General features: G+C 40.6%; 1 protein-coding gene across 2 annotated transcripts in view; it reads left to right on the top strand.

The window, feature by feature from the left end:
• Positions 1-6,480: 6,480 nt before the first annotated feature.
• Positions 6,481-20,925, top strand: part of STAM (signal transducing adaptor molecule) — a gene marked incomplete at its 5' end in the record, with an annotated part of 66,419 nt that continues 51,974 nt past the window's right edge. For both annotated transcript variants that reach the window (XM_079699615.1, XM_079699614.1), the window contains one exon: positions 6,481-6,520. In XM_079699615.1, coding sequence (XP_079555741.1) covers positions 6,481-6,520 — 40 coding nt within the window. The remainder of the gene's footprint in view (positions 6,521-20,925) is intronic.

Raw genomic sequence — 20,925 nt, 5'->3', positions numbered from 1 at the left:
AGTAGTGTGAAAATGGGCATTCTTGTATGGCTTCTTTTTATAGAAAAATCATTCTCTTTCACCACTGAGTGCGATGTTAGGTCTAAGTTTTTTGAAGATGCCTTTTGTCAGGTTGAGAAATGTTTCTTCTATTCTTAGTTTGTTGTTTTTATCACAAAGGCTTTAGAATTATGTCAAATGTATTTTTCGGTACCTATTGAGATTTTCATATGATTTTTCTCTTACATTCTGTTAGTATTGTCAACTGCATTGATTGATTTTTCAAATGCTAAAGTAACTTTATATTCCTGGGATACTCTCTCCTTAGTCATGATGTATTCTCTTCATAGTCCTGTAAATTTCTTTTTTAAAGGATTATTATTTCTGTTAATGAGGGATATTGTTTAATGCTTTGTTATAATGTCTTTGTTTGATTTTAGTGTCAGGGTAATGTCGGCCTCATAAAATAATTAAGAAATTGTTCCCCACTGAGGTATTTTCTAAAAGATTTTATAGATGTTCGATATTATTTCTTCCTTACAAGTTTGATAGAATTAACTATTGAATTCATGGGTCTAGAGATTTTTGTGGAGTGTAACTAAGAATTTAATTTGTTATTGATAATATATATATATATATATATGTATATATGTTTTCAGGTTTTCTGTTTCTTCTTGACCCAGTTGTGATCATTTACATCTTTCAAGGATTTTTTCCCCTTTTGCCTATATTGTCAAATTTATTGGTGTAATGGTTTTTAAAAGAATATTTCTTTATGAATGTTTTGGTTTAATATTATTTAATTTCTGCAATGTCTTAATTATAGGATCTATAGTCATGTTGCTTCTTTAATTCCTGATACTGGCAGTTTATGTGTTTCCTCTTTATCTTTTGATCTAGGTAGAGTGTTATCAATTTTATTGATTTTTTTAAAAGATTAAATTTTGGTTTTATTGATTTTCTCTATCATTTGTGTTTTATTTCACTGATTTCTGGTTTTATCTTTATTATTTCTTTTCTACTTGAGTTCTTTCTCTATCTTCTTAAGGTAGAAGCTTAGCTCATTGATATTAGATGTTTCTTTTCTAATATCTAATGCTTAAACTATTCCTCTAAGCATCACTTTAACTGCATCTCACAAATTTTGATTTGTTTTCACTTTCATCCAGTTCAAAATATTTTGATTTTTCTTTGACACAAAGGTTATTTGGAACTGTTCTGTTTAATCTTTACATAAATTGAAATTTTTCAGATATCTTTGTTATCTTTCTAAGTTAATTGTTTTAGTCAAGGAACAAAATCTATTTAATTTTATCCTTTAAATTATTTTGAGTCATTATAAGGCCCTGCATATTGTCTATCTTTGTTACTGTTCTGTGTCTACTTGGCAAGAATGTTATCTTGCAGAATTTGGGTGGGCCATCATAAACGTCAATTTGATCAAGTTGGTTGAGAGAGTTCTTCGAGTCTTCTAATTACTGATTTTCTATTTGTTCTATCTTTACCTGAGAGAGGAGTATTAAAACAGCTAACAAAACTATGGATGTATCTATTTCTCCTATCTGTTCTGTAAATCTTGCTTCCTTTTTTTCCAGTTCTGTCTTTACGTTGATACACAATTGATATTATTATGTCTTCTTGGTGAATTTATGCCTTTATCATTGTAAAATGTCATTTATTATCCCTTTTGGTAATTTTGGGGTTTCCCCTCCCTGTGGCACAGTCCAGAAACTGACCCTGGACAGAAAGCTGTGGCAATCATAGGGCTCACTGCTTGTTCCCTTTCTCCTTGGGATCCCAGTCTATTGGTTTAGGTCTGAAATCAGTTGTTTCATATACTTTATCCAGTTTTCTCTTGGTTATGATGAAAGGTAAGTCCAGATCCTGTTACTCTCTCATGGCTGGTAACAGAAGTGTGCCAATTTAATCGTGACATATTTTATTACTACATTTAACAGATATTTATGGAACACTTAGTGGAAAGTCTGGAAATATCAAGATAAGAGAGTCACAGACCAATGCTATACAAACAAGTAAAAAGTTATAATAGTGTGGCAGCTTTCAAATATGGCCCCCAAATTCTTTTATACTCCTTCCATCGAAGGTTGGATTTTATTTCCTTCCCCCGTCAGTGCAGATGCTGCCACAGCTTGACAAGTAGAATATGACTGAAACCCTGCTTTGCCCACCTCCTAGCTCAGGTCTTAGAAACTGGAGGTTTTCTCTTCCTGCCTCTTGCAATGCGCAGCCTGATATGCTGACACATAGGAGGTTCCCTGTAGGTGTTCTGGGCTGCAGCCCCAGTGACCCCGCCGACTGCCAGTATCAGTGGCCAGACAGGTAAGTGTGCAAGCTTTCGAATGACTGCAGCCCCAGGTGTAAAGTCATCCCAGCCTTGAGCCACCCCTGCTGACACTGTGTGGAAGAAAGTCAAGCTGCGCCTGCAGAGCTCTGTCCACTTTTTTGATTTGAAAGCAAAGGAAATGATTATTGTTGTCCTAAGTCGCTAAGGTTGGGTGGTTTTTATGTAGTAAAAGACACTCGGAACAAATATAATACCATTAAGTGCTATGATAGAAACGGCCAATAATCAACTAACAAATACTTATTACATGCTTAGTACAGGTCAGGTGCTGAGTTAGGAAAGGCTTTTGGGAATTGAAATTGAGTGGAAGTTTAGAGAGGGTATGGAATCAGAGCAGGAAAGGCAGAACGAATTGCTTGTTTGAAGACATGGAAAGTATGGGGGCATCAGAACGACTAAAGTAGAGGGGCTGAAAAAAGACTTTAAAAAAATGAGGGACTTCCCTGGCAGTCCAGTGATTAAGACTCTGCGCTTCCTGCAGGGGGGCATGGGTTCGATCCACATGCCACTCAGTGTGGCCAAAAATAAATAAACAAACAAATAAATAAATAAATAAAATTAAAAAATGAGATTTTCAGGGGCTAGTTCTGTAAGGATGTAATAATGCTAAGGAATTAGAATTTAATTATTTAATGACTGTATTTCCCATAAGCTATACTCCATAAAAGAGATTTTATCCCTATGATATTTCCAGCATCTAGTATGGTACTTCGTACACATAAGGAGTTAATAAATATTTATTAAATGACTGAGTGACTGAAGAACCATATGAGAATTTTAAAGGAATAACATAGTCAGATTTGTGTTTTAGAAAAATCATTCCAGCAGGGGTGTGGAGAATGGTTTGGAGACAGGTAGATGTATTAACTCTGCTGCCATGAGAAAATACCATAGAGTGGGTGGCTTAAACAACAGAAATTTATTTAATTTTTACCGTTCTAGAGGCTGGAGTCTGAGATCAGGGTGCCAGCATGGTTAGGTTCTGGGGAGCTCTCTCTTCCTGGCTTGCAGATACAGGTGCCTTTTCATTGTGTCCTCACATGGCAGAGAGAAGAGAAAAAGGAAGGTCTCTGGTGTCTATTCTTATAATGGCACTAATCCCACCATGAGGGCCCCAACCTCATGTCCTCATATAAACCTAATTACCTAATTATCTACCAAAGGCTCCATTTCTAAATGTCATCACGTTAGGGGTTAGGACTTCAACATATGAATTCTGTGGGGACACGATTCAGTCCATAGCAGTAGGAAAAGAGAAAAACATAGTAGGAGATGAATGTAATAATTCATCCAAAGGATGATAAGAGTGTGAACTAAAGTAGTGTTAGTAACATTCCTAGGATATTTATTTTCCTAAACCTTAGAATTATAGTTTTTTCCTGGAGTAACTCCACTTGCATGTTGCTGTCTTGTTTTTAAAGACAGAAGAATTTTCAAAGTCAAACAAAAAAAAGGGATTTAACATTTTAAAATTAACCATGGAATTTCATAAACACATATTACAGAAACACTTGAAAGTGTCTCTACAACGTTTTAAAAACTATGGTAAAACTAAAAGTGAAACTCATGTAGTTTTAATGTTTCAAGGGATAATAATGGAATGCTAACCTCAAAATGCAAACCACTTGCACTTTTTCTATTTGGTTTAATGTTAAATAATATTAAAAATGTTTATTATTTATAGCATATTAATGATAAAAGCCCCAAAGAGCTATAAACATTCTTCTAGGTCAGAATACATAGATAATACTATCAAGACTAATAGCTGTGTTATTACTTCACTATTTCCAGTGCTCACATATCGATGATCAAGGCTTGAACAACTTGATCACTGGCTTATCGCTGGCAACAGAATTATTCAGTGAAGCACAAAGCACATCCAAATGCATCTTCATAAATATTTGGCTCTGATACACGGCAATTACGATAATGTGCCCCAGACACTAATGCCCGGGAACAGGAAGACACCTGTTTCTGTCAGCCCAGTAATCAAGAACCGGTTTTTGAGAGAGAATGCTCTGTTTCACATATCAAGAGTGATGTTTTGGAAGAACTGTATACTCATCATAATGAAACACAAGCAAGTTTTGGTACTGGCTCCTTAAAATGTTAAGAACCGGTGGCATTAATGTACCACATTTTTTACATTGCTGTGTTAACTTTTTTTCTGCTCTTGAAAGACATATAGAATTATCACTAAAATATCTGGAAAATATAAAGTGCCTAAAGAGCAAAATATCACAAACCTTACCATTCAGAGATAATCGTAATATTCTCACCTATTTCCTCTCAGAATTTAAAAGTTGGGGGTATTTTGTAATCTCATATGGTTTTGTAAGCTGCTTTTACAAACTTATGTATTTAGATGTCTATCTATGTAAATACAGATCTATATTATCACCTTTAATAGCCGGGGAGTTTTTACATTGTGTGTACTATGATTTACTGAACCAATACTAGTTAAAACGATTACTTACACTTATTTAGCGCTTGCTGTATGCTGGGCACCTAAGGGCTTCGTTTGTGTGAATCCATTTGATCCTCACAACCTGATTATTACTCGTTTCATACCGATGAGGAAACTGAGGCACCAAGAGGGAAGTAGTGTGTCCAATCCCTAATGTCGGGCATTTTCGTGTTTAACAATGCTCTGATACTATAAACAAGGTTGCCATGAATATATTTGTTCACGTTCTTAAAGAACGTCTTTAGGATAAATTGAAAAACGTAGAATTGTTGGGTCCAAAGGTATTCACGGTTTTAAAAGCTTGTGTTACATATTTCCAGATATTTCTCGTAGGGAGACTGTAATAATTTCATCCAGCATTGTGAGTGTACGATTCCCCACATCCCTCTTTTTCATCTTTGTCTCAATGACAAACACGTATCTAAATGCTACTCTAATCGTCATTTTTCACTTTTAGAAATGGGACTTCATTCTTAATGGATGTTTCTAAGCCCTCCTCGTATTCCACAATACCAATCCTGTTGTCCACACGTTGTAAACGTTTACATGCTACATTGGGAGGTGCTCTAATTTTGGTAGACTTACATAACTTCAACTTACATGCAAGATGCTCTAAGTTCCTTCCAAGAGGGATGCAAAAATCTCTAGAAGATGCTGCTTAACATTTCTACAGGATATAATTTTTTGTAAAGTTATAAATAAAATGACGAAATAGTTTAAGTTATTACGAATCACTAATCAATCGCTAGCTCCATTTTTCAGTTTTCTCTTTTTGCTCGGTTTGGGGCGGGCGGGCGGGTATCGCAGGCTTCTGGGGCTGTGCCACTGCTTTGCCAATCACCGTAATCGCTTAGTGAGTGCACAGTCAGTCAGTAGGTGCCAACGCCCAGCCAGAAGTGCTTTTGACCGAGCCTCCGAAGCGGGCGTTCGGGGCCTCTCGGGAAGGTGCCAGCGCAGCCTCAGCCGCCGCGAGCAGCCGCGCGCCCGACACACCCCTCGTGGGGACTCTGGCCAAGCCGCCCCGCTCACATGACTTCACCGAGCAAGTTCCTCGTCACCGCAGGCAGAGAACTGAACTCACAGCCCTTTTACTTAGATGCCCCCGAGTGAAGGGGCTTCCATCCCCCTCTCCAGGGACCACAAAGTTGTGACAACCGACGGAACGGGTGGGAGAAAGGGGTCACCCCTCTCCCCAGCCTCGACCCCTTTTCTTTCTACTCAGCCTCTGATTCATTCCTGGGCTCGCTAGTCGGCTTCGGCGCGCCCGGAGGACCCCGTCCTCCGGAGGCTCACGACCAAGGCCAAAGCCGGAAGCGCAGGCATCACGGCCACTCTCCGTGTGGCTAATCAAAGCGGGGCCGGGCGGAGGGGGCGCTGGGGTTGGGCCGGTTTGGGCGGGGCAGGTTCCGGGCAGGTTCTGGGCAGGCGGCGCCGAGGGCGCCCAGATTCCCGACAGGCTCCGCGCGGGGGGCCTTCGCGGCTCCTCCGCTCCAGTCGCCGCCGCCGCCGCCGCGGTAGCTGGGGGTTGGTGAGAGGAGGAGCTGTCGCGGACCCCGGGGGGTCCGTCTCGGTCGCTGTTTTTGCCTGAGGAACCTTCTTTCCTCGGTCGTACGCTGACTCCCGCGGTGTCGAGGGGGAGTCCCTGCGGACACCTCAGCACGCAGTGGAGATGCCTCTCTTTGCCACCAATCCCTTCGATCAGGACGTCGGTAGGTGCTTCTGCCGCCCCCTGTCCACCCCCGGCGGACCGCGAGCCCGCTCTGCCCGCTCCCGGCGGACGGTCTGGACCCCCGGGCCGGGCGAGTCCTGCCCCTTCCCTGAGGCTCTTTCTGTAAGAGTTTGCAGGAGGTTGGGGGCTCGGCGCATCCTCTTGGAAAGAAGGGGGACTGTGAGAGCCTGGGAAACGGGCCTCGAGCTGGGGCTGTGGGTTCCGAAAGAACTGCTGGAGAGGTGGGTGTCGAAGGCCGCGGAGGAACAGCTGGGGCGGGAGCTGGTGCTGGGACGGTGCTTCTGGGAGGACACAGTCGAGAGCTAGGGAGTCTCCGCTAGTATACGATGATAAGTCCTATGATAGAGTGTTTCCCGGGACACAGTCAGACGTCTGGAACTAGGGGAATGTTTTAGGTTGGCTTCCTTAGGGGACTTTAAAATCTGTGATAGAACTGTAGCGGCAGGACAGAGCTTCTGGTTCAGGGTGGACTGTCAGAGATCTTGGGAGAGAGTGATGAAGATGGAATACTTGGCAACAGTGTAGACGTCGTTGAGGGCCGGAGACACTGGGCTGCCTTCCTTGGGTAGGTCTCAGTACTTTAAGTGTGGAAGAGGACCTGGGATCCTAAAATGCTAATTTGTTCTGAATTTGAAATGGTCTACTTTTGGTTTTCTGAATCATCGGTTTTAAGTACTGATCATACCAATTCAACAGGTTAGTTTGTCTGTGTGTGTGTGTGTGTGTGTGTGTTTTCCTGGTCTGAGGGTAATAATTACAGGAGTTTGAGTTTTCGGGGAGAGACTTTTGGGGTGATTTGAATGCTCCTAGCATTTGGGGCACACGCCTGTGGAGTGAAAGCAAGTTAAATACCATGCCTAATTGCTAGAGTAAAGAAGAATAAGGACACCCTAATGGAGTTGCTTTTCATGTCTTTGTATATGTTAATGATAAAAGGTTTGAATCTTCTTTTTAACTCTAACTTACAGCTTGCCACTGAAGCTTGAAGGTTTGGGTTAAGACTAGAAAAAGGTTCAATCCCATCCCTGCCGCTGCCTAGCTCAGAGTGGAATCATGGGCAAGTTACTGAAGCCCTTTGAGTCCCAACGTCCTCGTCTTTAAAGAGGGGGAAAACACATTCTGTTTGTGGTTCAGTGGAATAGTATGTGTAGAGGGGCCTCCTACAGTGCCTTTATATGGTGGGCACCGACTAAATGATAGCTTTCTTCGGTTCCAGTTTAAATGAATGTCCTGAATCTTAGCAGTGGATGGAACTTTAGAGATGACTAGTAATAGTTAATAAATAAATAATTGGGAAATTACATTTAATTTAATAAGCACTTAGCACACACTATTTACAGGACACTGCTCAGTGACATAAGAGAGTGATGAATAAGCAGCATGCTGCTGCTCTCAAGCAGGTTTATAACTTACCACATTAATTTCCAGGGCAAATGCTTAAAATAAAACAATTTCTTAATACCTTCTTCTTCTGTTTCCAGCACCTTGATCTAGTTTTCATGTTCGTGTGTAATCTAGCTTCCAACTACCCAATCACCTTTATATCCTGTTGCCTTTTGAACCCACATTTCCATTGGATTCTTAATATCACACCTTCCCCAGTAACTACACCACCCAGTTCAGACACAGGCTCCTTCTTGCTTTTATACTTTTGCTTGTGTTATTTCTTCTACCTTTCTTCACCTACTTATGATTAAAAGTCAACTCAGAATCCAACTCATACCTGAATCATTTCCTGATTACTCTAACCTAGGGTTTCTTATTAGCGACACCACGGATGGTTCGGACCAGATAAATGTCTTTGTCGAGGGCGTCTGTCCTCTGCAATGTAGGGTGTTTAGCAGCATCCCTGACCTCTCCCCATTAGATGCCAGTGGCACCTCTCCCCACCGAAACGCCAGTTATGATTTAAAACATCTCCAGACATAGCTAGATGTCCCCTGGGGGCACAAAATAGTTTCCAGTTAAGAAACACTACTCTAGCCCACTGTAATCTCCACCCTTTTCAAAACTCCTGTGACACTTTTTGTCTTTACCAAATTATTTCGCATTAAAGATAGTTATATCTTGTATTAAGCCCCTGAGCTCTTTTATTGGTTGCCACAGAGTAGGTGCTTAATAAAAGTTTGTTGAATTGAGAACGTGTCCATTGAGCCTATAGACGGTAAGCTTCTTGAGTGTAGGAACATGGTTTTGCTCGAGAAAAGCTTACTTTTTGTTTGTGTTTGTTTTGCTTTTGTTTGTTTGTTTTTGGCCACACTGCTGTGTGGCTTGCGGGATCTTAGTACCCCATTGAACCTGCATGCACCCTCCGTAGTGAAAGCGTGGAGTCTTAACCACTGGACTGCCAGGGAACTCCCAGAAAAGCTTACTTCTTAAAGTTAGGTTTTAGTGTTTGGATCAATTCTCTCCTCATGATCCATGTATCAAAATATCGTGAAAGTTTATCTAAGAAGACCTGCCGGAGACCCCAGCAAATCATCCTTGGACAGAGTCCAATAGACTCCCATTTAAAAGTTTTCACTAGTATAGCATGCAGAATATAGTATGTAGAATACATTTAACAATATTTCTTCTTACTTTGTCCATCAGTGAGTATGTCAGTGATATTAAAGTACTCCCACTAACTCACTTGATATATTTATCACTTAACATTAGCATATATTTTTACTACTTCAAAATTAATTGCCTTTAGCTTTATTCATCAATAAACTGAAATAGTAAATTGGAAATTTACATACTGATTTATACCACATAACATTTCATATAAAGAGATAAAATACTGGTGATCACTTTTCCTTTGAAGAAGCGCCTAAATATGTTATTAGAATGTGAGCTCCATGAGGACAGGCATTTTTGTTTGGTTTGTTCACTACTGTATCCCTAACACGTAGACCAGTCTCTGGCACTAATAAACATTTAGTAAACACTTACTGAATACATGAATCTCATTTTGGATGTTACATTTATTGCTAAGTTCAACTCTTAAATTATGAAGATAACTCATTCCATCAAGCTTCTATTTCAGAGTCCATCGGTCAATTCCTAGTTCATTTCTTTGTTGATCTCTTAGCATTCCTCTTTGATGTACTTTATTCACTTGGTTTCCAGGACACCAAACTTTTTCTGATTTTCTGCTTAGCTCTTTTTTAGTCTTTTTGGCTTCTCCTTTTTGTGACTTCCAAATGTTCAGTTCTAGAACTTCTTTTTTGAGACTTTTTTTCCCCTTGGAGTCTTAGGAGGCAATTTAGCTTTGCACTAAGAATTCAGACTCTGGAGCTACACTGCCTGAACTCAATTACCAGGTTTGCTTCTTACCAGCAGTGTGACTTTGGGTTAGTTTCTTAGATATTCTGTGCCTCCGTTTCCTTATCTTTAATATGGGATATAGAGATAATAATAGTTTTTGGTTTCTTCCCCAAACCTGCTCATTCCTTCATCCTTGCCTATTTCAGTAGATGGCACCGTTGATATTTACTGTCACTCATCTCTAATGTCTAGGAGTCATCACTGATTCTTCTTTTTCCTTCACGCTTCATATCCATGCTATCAGCAAGATCTTCTGGCTCTACTTTAAAAATATATCCAGAGGGCTTCCCTGGTGGCGCAGTGGTTGAGAGTCCGCCTGTCGATGCAGGGGATACGGATTCGTGCCCCGGTCCGGGAAGATCCCACGTGCCGTGGAGCAGCTGGACCCGTGAGCCACGGCCGCTGAGCCTGCGCGTCCGGAGCCTGTGCTCCGCAATGGGAGAGACTACAACAGTGAGAGGCCCGCGTATCGCAAAAAAAACAAACAAACAAACAAACAAAAAATATATATCCAGAATCTCATCACTTCTCCTTGTCACATCACTATAATCCTACTCCAGCTATCGTTCTCTTTCATAGACTGTGGCAGGAGATTTCTAGCAGGCTTCTTTGCTACTACTCTTGCCCCTTACAATCAGTTCTCATTTACAAAGGTCAGTGATCTTTTAAAAACCTTAGGTACTGTCATTTGCCTGCTCAGAACCTTCCAGGAGCTTCCCATCCCACTTACAGGGAAATGCAAGTTCCTTAGTGTGGCCCATAGTCTGGCCTTTCCTATGTCTCTAATATGATGACAGTCTCCACTCTCTCTCATTCTAAGCTTCTTGGGTCTGAATATGCCAAGCTCATTCCTGCCTCTGTATCTATATTGTGCTGTTTTCTTTGCCTAGGCTATTTTCCCCCCAGGTATTTGAAGGTCTTGATGTCCATCACATCATTCAAGACTCTGTTCAGAAGAGTTTCTAAGAGAGGCTTTCCCTGATTACCTTCTGTAAAAAATATCCATCTTTACCCTCTGTGTCCTTGTTCCATTTTGTTTCTTTATAGTACTCAACTACCTCACATTGATTGATTGGTTGGTTGATTGATTGCCGCCTGTGTAGAATGTAAACTCCATAATGACAAGAACTTTTCATTTCTATTCCTAGTACTTCAGGGACAGTGCCTGGTACATAGTAAACACTCCATAAGGATCAGTTATTTATATCTTGCGATCTCTCCGGTCTTGCATATCTGTTTGGTGTTCTAGTATCACCTAAAAAATCAGTTTATCAGAAAACTGAACTTATCTTTCCAGTCTAGTTCTTCCTTCATTATGCGGTTATTTTATAATGTTCTAGTTATCTTGATTTGAAACCAAAGAGGCATCTTTGAATCATTACCCTGCCTCTACCAAATCATCATGTCTTTGTTGTTGTTGTTGTTGTTTGTTGTGGTACGCGGGCCTCTCACTGTTGCGGCCTCTCCCGTTGTGGAGCACAGGCTCCGGACGTGCAGGCCCAGCGGCCATGGCTCACGGGCCCAGCCACTCTGCGGCATGTGGGATCTTCCCGGACCGGGGCACGAACCCGTGTCCCCTGCATCGGCAGGCGGACTCTCAACCACTGTGCCACCAGGGAAGCCCTGGTGTGATGGAAAAACCTTGCTTGGGCTTTGGGTTTAAATTGCAGGTGCAGCATTTGCTCTTAGTAAGTGGGCAAAATATGGACATAGGCAAGTACAGAACCCCTCTGAGTTTACTTTCCACTTGTGTGAATAGGGATAAAAATATCTACCTCAAGGAGTTGCTATGAGGAACACTTAAAAAACACAGGACGTTCTAACTCTTTACTGGAGTTGAATATTCCAATTCAGCATGTTCAAACTCATATTCAAATTTCTCTTCTCAAGTTCACATTTCCTCTGTTCTCATGACTGGTACTTCAGTTTACTTAGTCAGATATGTCAAGAACCTGGGAGTCATTCTTAAATTCTGTAGTTGTAATTTTCTACATCCCCACGGCAAATATATACTGTCTACTGTGTCCCAGCCGCCCTGAACGTGCCCTCCAGGATTCTGGTGCTGCCGTAGTCTGTGTGCTTCTCCTCCTGATAGCTCTTGAGTCCATTCATCTGTCCGTCCGTTCAGGCCTCCCCTCCTTTCTGTTCTCATCGCCACTGCCCAGCAAGTTTAGCTTGCTCTCTTAGGAGAGTCCGGTAACTCTGTTATCCCTGCCTCCAGTCTGTCCGCAGTCATTTTCCAGGTGACGGTGATATTTCTAAAATGTAAATGTAATCATATGGCTCCTCTGATTAAAATAGTTTAGTGAATCTACAGCTTTTCACAGGAATTTGAACTTTTCAACATAGCATATAAGACCTTGTAGCATGTGGCTCCTTTTTTTACCTCTTTAGTCTCCGCTGTTTTCCTCAAGCATATTTCCTTGTTGGTTTTACACCACGGCTTTTTCATCTGTGGATCCTCTGAGCTGCCATACCTTTCTCTTCATTAGTCCCCATTAAGGTTGTTTTGAGGAGATGATGCTTGTAAAGCACTTAGCCCAGTACCTGCGATGTAGTATGTTCGGAGCCTTTAGAGGCTACTCAGATTCTAAGGGCTGGAATCAGTTACTGTAAAAACATACTCAGGAGAAAAATGTAAAAATCTAGAATACAGGTCTGTTAAAGGTCTTATATCCACTGGGTTAAGAAATTTTGTGCTCATTGTTTCTTCTGTTCCTATTTTACTTCTCCTGTAAGCTATTCTTTCTAATGCTTCTAGATTTTCATTTCTATTTTGTGCTCTTTTCTGAGATGCTTTCATGCTGTTCCTTTGACACCTACTTCCCTTTCTGGTTAGAAGAGCTTCAGATTGCTCTTCCAATGGAATTTCCAGTGGTCAGGAGGGATAGGGATATTTGGTGAAACAAACTTTTTTGAAAAATTGATTCCTGTCTCAAAAAGAGGGTAATTTCTTTAGGACTTGCTTTTTCCATTGGCCATTTTTGATGAACTTTTATGTCTCCAAACTGATTGAATGACAGTCTTTTTCCTATAGCCTGAATGTGATGGGCAGTCATCCTCTCAGCATTTCTTACCTCTCCAAATCTTTGGCAGTCATAAATTTTGAGAAAGTCAAAAGTAGCTGCTTATCAGAAAAAAGTGCTTCAATCCATTGATAAGACTGCTGAAATTCAAATGAGGCTCAGTGTGTGATTTTTCTGGGTACTGCTAGGCAAATTTCTCAATCACCTCTTTTTGGGTATAAGGAAAAGGATAATCTGACGATAAAGTAAGATCATTATGAAGCTTCGAATTCTTTAGAAGCAGGTGTGTATTATTTTCCCACATACCTTGCTTTTGTCTTAGAAAATAAATAGTTTTGAATTCATTTGCTATTCACAAAGCCATGTTGAGCTGCTACTGGTAGTTTATATTTTTCTGATTTAAAAAATATTTGTTGTTTTACAATGTAGAAGAACTGTGCTATAGCTCTTGATCTTGAGGCAGCATCAATAAATAATGTGAACAATTTTAGCATTCTGAAATGGGTTGCATTTCTTTTTTTTTTTTTTTTTTTTTTGTGATACACGGGCCTCTCACTGCCGTGGCCTCTCCCGTTGCGGAGCACAGGCTCCAGACACGCGGGCTCAGCGGCCATGGCTCACGGGACCAGCCGCTCCATGGCATGTGGGATCTTCCCGGACCGGGGCACGAACCCGTGTCCCCTGCATCGGCAGGCGGACTCTCAACCACTGTGCCACCGGGGAAGCCCCGGGTTGCATTTCTGATCTGTGTATATAAGTTTGAGTCAGAGCCTGATCCTATTTGTGCACAGGAGAATGTTTAGCATAATATCTGTTAATGACTGTACCAGACTCTCCTGGGTGTGCCTTAATTCAGATCATCCTTAGTTAGGATAATATGCAATTTGTATTTTAACAGACATAAGCTTGTCATTTCTAGTTAACTATTTACTTTCTAATAAGTTAAGTTTTAATAAGCTTAACTATTTTTAAACAGAGTGATAGGTTTTAAGATTTAAGTGTGTTCTTTTTAAAAAATGCACTAAGGGCTTCCCTGGTGGCACAGTTGTTGAGAGTCCGCCTGCCGATGCAGGAGACACGGGTTCACGCCCCGGTCTGGGAGGATACCGCATGCCGCGGAGCGGCTGGGCCCGTGAGCCATGGCTGCTGAGCCTGCGCGTCCGGAGCCTGTGCTCCACAACGGGAGAGGCCACAACAGTGAGAGGCCCGCGTACTGCAAAAAATAAATAAATAAATAAATAAAAATAAAAAATGCACGAAGCTTTTAAAAATCTTCTTGGCTACCAGTCAGTGAGGATGATGAATTAAGTGCACTACCAGATCAAAGTGATAACTTGCTTTCCTTTTTCTAAGATGAAGTACAGTCATCCCTCAATATCTGCAGGACTCCCGTGGACACCAAAACTGCAGATGTTCAAGTCTCTTATATAAAATGGCATAATGTTTTCATATAACCTACGTACATCCTCAAATATACTTTTTTTTAAAGTTTTATTTTATTTATTTATTTATTTAGACTGTGTCGCAGCATGTGGGATCTTAGTTCCCCGACCACGGATCAAACCCGCGGCCCCTGCAGCAGAAGCACGGAGTCCTAACCGCTGGACTGCCAGGGAATTCCCCTCTCATATACTTTTTTAAATTTTTTAATTTATTTTTTATTTTTGGCTGCGTTGTGTCTTCGTTGCTGCGTGTGGGCTTTCTATAGTTGTGGCGAGCAGGGGCTACTCTTCATTGCGGTGCGCGGGCTTCTCATTGCGGTGGCTTCTCTTGTTGTGGAGCACGAGCTCTAGGCACGCAGGCTTCAGTAGTGTGGCTCGCGGGCTCTCGAGCGCAGGCTCAGTAGTTGTGGCGCACGGGCTTATTTGCTCCGCGACATGTGGGATCTTCCCGGACCAGGGCTCGAACCCATGTCCCCTGCATTGGCAGGCGGATTCTTAACCACTGCACCACCAGGGAAGTCCCCACCCCTCCCATATACTTTAAATCATCTCTAGAATACTTGTAACCCCTAATAAAATGTAAATGCTATGTAAATAATTGTAAGTACAATGTAAATGCTATGTGAATAGTTGCCCCCACACAGCAAATTCAAGTTTTGCGTTTTGGAAGTTTTTGGAATTTTTTTTCTGACTATTTTTGACCTGTGGATGCTGCATCTGTGGACTGTAAGTGTTAGACTGGAGGATATTGTTCAGCATGACTCACTCAGTCTTCTTGGCCTTCAAAGGTATTGGGCGTTTATGGGGTATGGCTCTGGGATTCCTCAATTAGAGCAATTCCACTTGAATTTACTTCACATATTGGTTTCCTTTAAGACAAATTTTTTGTATAAAAGAGATTGTTGAATAATAAAGAATTTTACTAATCTTTGTCCCTGTTTTCTGGAAGGGAACCTCTAAATCGTTGGAATTTCCTGAGTGATAGGAGCATCTTATCACTTAACCCAACTCATGGTGGGTTCCTGGGACAATACCTTGGTTTATGCTAGAGAGATGACTCAGCATGGGGGCTGGTGGCTCCAAAAAGACTAACCTTGTGATAAGATGGCTGGGGCTTTGAGTCACAGGATATCAGCTAGACCTCCAGAAAGGGGGAGGAGGCCTGGAGGTTGAGTTCTAGGAGGTGGCCAATCATTCAATCAACCATACCTTCATAATGAAACCCCAATAAAAACTCTGGACACCGAACCTCTGTTGAGCTTCCTGGTTGGTGATACACACTGATGTGCCCGGAGGATGGTGAGTCCTGAGGGCACAGAAGCTTTGCATTTGAGATCCTCCCAGGCCTGGCCCCATGCGTCTCTCTTCATTGGCTGGTTGTCATTTGTATCTTTTATAATAAAACTGTAATTATAAGTGCTTTTCTGAGTTCTGTGAATTATCGAACCTGAGGGGATAGTGGAAACCCCTGAATTTGTAGCCAGTTGTTCAGAAGTGCATGTGGCTGGAAACCCCAGAGCTTGTTTCTGTGTCTGAAGTGAGGGCAGACTTGGGGAGTTCTGTGCCCTCAACCTGTGAAGTGTGTGCTAACTCTGGGTAGTCAGCATCAGAATTACATTGTAGAGGGTTTCTGCATTGAAAAGTAAAATTTGAAAACCATTGAAGTAGATGCTATTAAAGGTCTATGTTTCTATGACTTTTATAGATTCATATTGCAGTTACATGATTAGATTTCTTATTTATTGAGCATTTAGGCCGAAAGCATGAATATTGAAAGAATTACCCAACATAGAAATTGTTATTTTCAAGGGATTTACAATTATGGAAGCTTGAAGGTCAGTTTCACTCAGTTATCCTCTTGGCATACCTGCCGGTGAGAACAAATTAAACAGCATTTAAACATTTGCTTTCAAAGTAACCCATTTAGTTTCCAGAGTAATGTTAAGTTTCTCATTATATTTTCTTCTTTTCCCTCTTCTGAACCATTTTTACATATTGGCAGTAGATTCATTTTTTTCTTAAAAGTCCAGCTTTGATCAGATTGTTTCCTTGCTCAAGATTTTCTAGGCTTTCTGGTGTTTCTTGAATTAATACAGATGCCTCATTTTGTGTTTTGGGTCTTAGAGTGCTTCCTGCCTTTCACAAAGTAGTCTCTATTTCAGCCAGCCTACATTCTTCTTTATATTTCTCTTCTGTTTTCATAACTTTACTGTATTCACTTAAATAGAAATAAGAGTTTATTATTAATCCTGTTCTCCTCTGTCTTAGTTTCTAAATATATTAAGAATGCTTTCCTGATACTCATTCTCTCTCTCCTCCCAGGTGTTTACCTTTTTTTCAATTTGCTTTAGGCTTTGTAATTTTTTTGTGATTTTTTTTCTATATATATTCAGGTCTCTATCTGTTGGTTTCATTTTCCGTTTTTATTTTATTTTATTTTATTTATTTATTTATTTATTTATTTTTTGCTGTACACAGGCCTCTCACTGCTGTGGCCTCTCCCACTGCAGAGCACAGGCTCCGGATGCACAGGCTCCGCGGCCATGGCTCGCGGGCCCAGCCGCTCTGCAGCACGTGGGATCCTCCGGGACCGGGGCATGAACCCGTGTCCCCTGCATCGGCAGGCGGACTCTCAACCACTGCGCCATCAGGGAAGCCCTCATTTTCCGTTTTTAGAGTCTGAGCTACTTCAGATAGGGTCTGGCCTAGACTAGACACTTATTCCATTTTGTTGAATATCTGTCCAGCTTTTGTAATTTCCTGCAAAGAAGTCACCTTACCATGATCTCAGATGTTTTGGACATTTGTGTTAATTCTTAACAGGAATTAATTTGTGTGAATAATCTGCTTTTAGAAAATGGTAGGGTAATTGGACATAGGTACCCTATCTGCCACTACCCATTGGTTATCACCCACTGCCGCCTTATTATTTATTCTATGGGTAGTTCTCCATGGCAGTGACTAACTGGCAGGTGTTGCTATATCCCTTGGGACCGTGATATGGCTCAGGTATTGCAAACCTACAAAGAATTTGGACAGAGTTGGCTGTTCTGTATTTTCTGCTTTTAAACTGGCTATGACTGACCTTCAGCTCTCAGTAATAAGTCAAAATGGGGAAGTAAGTGTTGCCTGTTGAACGAGGTAGCAGGGCATTGAGGGGAATAGGGGATCAGGAATTTCGTTATCTCATCACCAAGACCTATCATTATAGGTAAGAATCTTGCTATGGATCAGGCTTTCTACCCCCAAACCATCTCAGGTTAAAAAACATGTAAATATTAGTGAAAATCTTGGAGATGCGGTCTTTTAACATACCTGTTCTTGGCATTACAGTGCTCCAGTCAAGACAGGTTACCTTCTGCTTTGGTATAGTTTTTGTTTTAGAAGATAACAGTTATTTCTTTTTGAAGTTTTTTTTCCTCTTACATAGGCTCTTGTTCTAAGTTGCTTTCTTCTGAGTTGGATTTGCTAATATTTTGTTGAGGATTTTTGCATCTATTGATATTTTCATGAGAGATATTGGACTGTAGTTTTCTTTTCCACCAATGTCTTTGGTTTTAGTACTAGGGTAATACTGTCCTCATAGAATGAGTTACGAAATATTTCCTCTGCTTCTATCTTCTAGATGAGATCGTAGAGAATTGGTATAATTTCTTACTTAAATATTTGGTAGAATGCACCATTAACCTATCTGTGCCTGGTGCTTTCTATTCTAAGGTTACTAATTACTCATTCAGTTTCTTTAATGGATATAGGCCTATACAGATTGTCTACCTTTTCTTGTTTGTGATTTGGCAAATGTGTCTTTTGAGGACTTGGACCATTTTTTCCTAGGTTATCAAATTTGTGGGCATAGAGTTGTTGTTAATTACTATGTGTTTTTATTCAACACGACCAAGAAGTTTTTCAGTTTTCAGTGAACACTGACTAGATGTCCCACGTATTTAGCTCAATTCTGACACTCTCTATCTACCTAGGGAGAGTATCAGATTCCACAGGTTAAGGGCTCAGTCGTACAAGACTGCCCTCACTCCCCACTTCAGGTGCCAGTCCAGGATGTTACCTGTGCTTCTGACTGACTGGCTGTAAATTGGAGGCTCCCATGATTCACCCATAGTAGTACTCATTTAATATCCTTTTTCTGTCCATGAACTCTGTAGTGAGGTCCCCTCTTTCATTTCTGATGTTAATAATTTGTGCTTTCTCTCTCATTCTTTTTTTTTTTTTTTTTGGTTACCCTGTCTATCAATTTCATTGATCTTTCCAAACAACCAATTTTTGGTTGTACTGATTTTTCTCTCTTTTCTGTTTTCAATTTCATTGATTTCTTCTCTAAATTTTTTCCTTTTGCTTACTTTGGATTTAATTTCCTCTTCTAGTTTCCTAAGGGGGAAGTTTATGGTAGAGATTTTAGATTCTCTTTTCTGATGTATAAATTCAGATTTCCCACTACGCATTGATATCAAATGCCTCCCACAAATTTTGATAGGTTGTACTTTCATTTTTGTTTAATTTGTAATATTTTAATATTTCTCCATTTTTTGACCTGTGTATTATTTACAAGTGTGTGTCATTTAATCTTCACATATTTGGGGATTTCCCAGCTCTTTTGGTTAATGATTTCTAGTTTAATTCCATTGTAGCCTGTGAGCAGACATTGCATGATTTCTAGTTTTTTAAATTTGTTATGGTGTGTTTTATGGCCCAGAATATGGTGTGTTTTGTTATGTACCAGGTGAGCTTGAGCAGAATGTATTCTGCTGTTGGTGGATGAAATAGTCTACAGATGTTGACTATATCCAATTGATTGATGGTGGTGTTGAGTTCAACTATGTCCTTAAACTGATTTTCTGTCTACTGGAACTGTCCATTTCTGACAGAGAGGTGTTGAAGTCTCCATCTATAATAGTGGCTTCATCTGTTTCTCTTTGCAGTTCCATTACTTTTTATTTCAGTTATTTTGACAGTCTGTAGTTAGGCACATGCATGTTAAGGATTGTTGTCTTCTCTGAGAATTGACCCCTTTACTATTATGCAATGCCTCTGTCCTGATAATTTTCCTTGCTCCAGGGTTGGCTCTGTCAGAAATATAGCTACTCCCACTTCCTTGTGATTAGTGTTAGCATGGTATATCTTTCTCCATCCCTTTATTTTTAATCTATGTGTATCTTTATATTTAAAGTGGGTTCTTGTAGATGACATATATAATTGGATTTCATCTTTTGATCACTCTGACAATCTCTGTCTGTATTTAGACCATTAACATTTAAAGTGATTATTGATATTGTTGAATTAATATCTACCATGTCTGTTACAATTTTCCAGTTGTAGCCCTTTTTCTTTGTTCCTGTTTCTTATACTTTACCCCCTGCCTTTTGTGGTTTTAACTGAGCATTTTATATGATTCCATTTTCTCTCTTTTTTTTTTTTTTTTTTTTCTTTTGCGGTAGGCGGGCCTCTCACTGTTGTGGCCTCTCCCCTTGCGGAGCACAGGCTCCGGAGCACAGGCTCAGCGGCCATGGCTCACGGGCCCAGCCGCTCTGCGGCATGTGGGATCCTCCCAGACCGGGGCACGAACCCGCGTCCCCTGCATCGGCAGGCGGACTCTCAACCACTGCGCCACCAGGGAAGCCCTTCTCTCTTTTTTTAGCATATCAGTTATACTTTTTTTTCTCCTTTCAGAGTTTACAATATACATTTACAACTAGTCCAAGTCCACTTTCAAATAACATTGTACCACTTCACTGGTAGTACAACTCACCTTCTAGTAGCAAACTATTCCTAATTTCTCTCTTTTGTTCCTGGTGTCCTTGCTGTGATTCATTTCACTTATACACACGCCTGCACACACATACAAATGCGTACACACACACGTGTATACATGTCTCCTATATCCTCTCCTTGGAGAACTTTTTAAAACATTTCTTGCAAAGCTACTCTGCTATCAATGGGTTCCCTCAGTGTTTCTTAGTATGAGAAAGTCTTTATTTCTCCTTTCCTTGTGAATAATTTCACAGGGTATATAATCCTAGGTTGGTGGTTATTTTCTCTCAATGCTGTTTGATTCCATTCTCTCCACACTGTTTGATTCCATTCTCTCCTTGTTTGCATGGTTTCTGAGATGTCAGGTGTAATCATTATGTTTATTTCTGAATAGGAAAGGTATTTTTTTCTGCTGGCTTCTTTTTAATTTTTTCTTTATCTTTGATTTTCTGCAGTTTGAGTGTGATATGCCTAGGTGTAGAGGTTGGTTTGTTTGACAATTATTCTGCTTGGTGTTCCTGGAGCTTCCTGGACCTGTGGTTTGGTGTCTGACATTAATTTGGGGAAATTAATTAATTTTAGTCATACTTGCTTCAAATATTTCTTCCATTTCTTTTTCTCCTTCTTCTCTGGTATTCCAATTATGCCTTTGTTACAGCTTTTATAGTTTCCCACATTCTTGGATAATCTGTTCCAGTTTTTCTTCCCCCTGCCAGTCATTTTTTCTCTTTGCTTTTCAGTTTTGGAAATTTCTATTGACATATCCTCAGGCTCAGAGATTCTTGCCTCAGCCGTGTCCAGACTGCTGATGAGGCCATCAGAGATATTCGTTTCTGTTATACTAT

Source organism: Hyperoodon ampullatus (assembly GCF_949752795.1).
Source record: "Hyperoodon ampullatus genome assembly, chromosome: 3".
Classification (NCBI taxonomy): Eukaryota; Metazoa; Chordata; class Mammalia; order Artiodactyla; family Ziphiidae; genus Hyperoodon; species Hyperoodon ampullatus.
Note: the sequence above shows the minus strand (reverse complement) of the source record. Positions and strands in the feature narration are given on the sequence as shown.